The 1,862-nt window shown below is 38.2% G+C and overlaps 1 protein-coding gene across 1 annotated transcript; it reads right to left on the reverse strand.

The window, feature by feature from the left end:
• Positions 1-266: 266 nt before the first annotated feature.
• Positions 267-1,078, reverse strand: LOC122040548 (probable 1-acylglycerol-3-phosphate O-acyltransferase). The gene is made up of 2 exons (XM_042599904.1): positions 927-1,078; positions 267-483 (listed from the first exon to the last, which is right to left on the reverse strand). Exons 1-2 carry the CDS (start codon positions 1,076-1,078, stop codon positions 267-269), a joined length of 369 nt encoding a protein of 122 aa, XP_042455838.1.
• Between the last annotated feature and the right edge of the window lie 784 nt (positions 1,079-1,862).

The raw sequence follows: 1,862 nt of genomic DNA on the forward strand, positions 1-1,862 counted from the left end.
ATGAGCTCCTCAATGCCCCATTTCCTTCAAAAGGAAGCAACTTGTTAGCCATTTGAATTGCAAAGAAAATAAAGCGAGTGAAGACAAACGACAATTATATTACAATAAAAAAAATATAATAACAAAATAGATCAACAAACAAAATTTACACACCGATAAAACAATTTATTACACTTAATTAAAAGAACTCCATGGTAGAAACAGGAAATAAAAGAAAAATATAGACAATCTGGTCAAAATTAATTACCCAAGTTGATCGATGGCAATTACTGAAAACGAGTAGCAAGTGCATCAAAGTTTCTTAAAAAGAATCCCTGAGAAGCAGCATAGCCATGCACCATAACAAGAGTGGGAGAATCCTCCTTGCTATCAAATGTTATTGTATTAATAAACCGTGGTTGATCACTAGAAGATCTGAACCACCTAACTTTCGAGTCTGGTGGTCTAGGGCCAATATTGACATGCTCTTGAACATAACTTGTCCTGAAAAGAGCAAAGAGTTTAGAAGGAAACAATAAACTTTTACTCAATCTACACGCGATATGACATAAGGTTGTGGTTTCTCTGATAAAACAAGACCAAGCAGATAATTCTAGATCTTCTGTTCAAATCCAATACTCTTAATGAAATAGAGTTCGCTAGTGTTGTTTGAACCTACAATGAAACACTAGAATATTCAACAAGCTAGAATATTCAACAACCTATAATGAAACACTACAATGCCACTATTTCAGTCATCAATTTCCGCACGATTTTGACATAAATAAAATAAGAGGAAATGATTGATATTAATTTTTGTTTCCTCCATCGACGGATAGAAGGGGATTAACCAATAGAGAAAATAGATAGTGCAAGGGAGAGCGATTTCATCCACCCACCTCCAAAAAATAAATAAACAAATAAAGGGATGCGATTAGAGAACTCACTTGACAAAGGACAGGAGGCGCTTCTCGGCCACAACGATGAGATCGGTGGAGGTCGGGATCCATCGGAGCTTCGACGCCCACGTCCACCTCTTTGATGTCGCTGCTGACGAAGAAGACTCCGTAGCAAGAGCCCTGCTAATCTCCTCCGCCATTCTCGCTGCTGTCACAGAACCTCTACTCATCCGACGAAGCCCTTAATTCCTTCCTTCACCCGTCACCTTATGAAGGCTGAAATTTATGAACAAAATAAGGTTCATAGATTTGAATCTACCTTGACTATGGCTCTAGCACAAATCCAAAGAAGACAAGACAAACATGTTATGAATCGATGGAGTAGGAATGCCACCTTTGGCGAAGAAATACAGCTCGTCCGATCAAAAGGTTTTGCGAGCCAAAGAAGCAATAGTGGAAGGTCAAAGGGCCTCGTCGAGCTCAGAAACCCTCTCACTAGGAAGAGAGGAGAGCACACCATCGTGGAGGAAGATCCAGCGGTCGACAAGATGACGTGAAGAGATTGTATGAGGAAAGGGAATGAAAAATGGCTTAGGGTTCAGGAACGGGAAGGGGAAAACAAGGCGCCGAAAAAATTTACGGAGAGAGGGAAAGCAAAACTGCGAGGGGGAAATGATGAAATGAATAAAGTCAAAGACAATGGTTTTATCAAAATTATTGTCGTATCCCCTAAAAAAGCGCTTAAAGACAACGATTTTAGATAACCGTTGTAAAATGCGTTGTTGATTAAAAAAAAAAGTTTCTCAATGACAACGATTTTCACAAAATTGTTGCCTTTTGTATTTTATGGGAGCTCAAAGACAACGGTTTTATCTAAAATCGTTATCTTTTATCAAATTTACAATAGTTTCATCTAAAACCATTGTCTTTGTGGTGTTGTCGTTTAACATTTTTGTTGTAGTGATTGAGATTGTCTTTGATTTT

Source organism: Zingiber officinale, chromosome 1B, assembly GCF_018446385.1.
Source record: "Zingiber officinale cultivar Zhangliang chromosome 1B, Zo_v1.1, whole genome shotgun sequence".
NCBI classification, from domain to species: domain Eukaryota; kingdom Viridiplantae; phylum Streptophyta; class Magnoliopsida; order Zingiberales; family Zingiberaceae; genus Zingiber; species Zingiber officinale.

Coding starts and splice junctions, on each gene's coding strand:
- LOC122040548 (XM_042599904.1), bottom strand. CDS start 1,078: ATGGCGGAGGAGATTAGCAGGGCTCTTGCTACGGAGTCTTCTTCGTCA. Junction 484..926: donor CGCCTCCTGTCCTTTGTCAA/GTGAGTTCTCTA, acceptor TGCTCTTTTCAG/GACAAGTTATGTTCAAGAGC.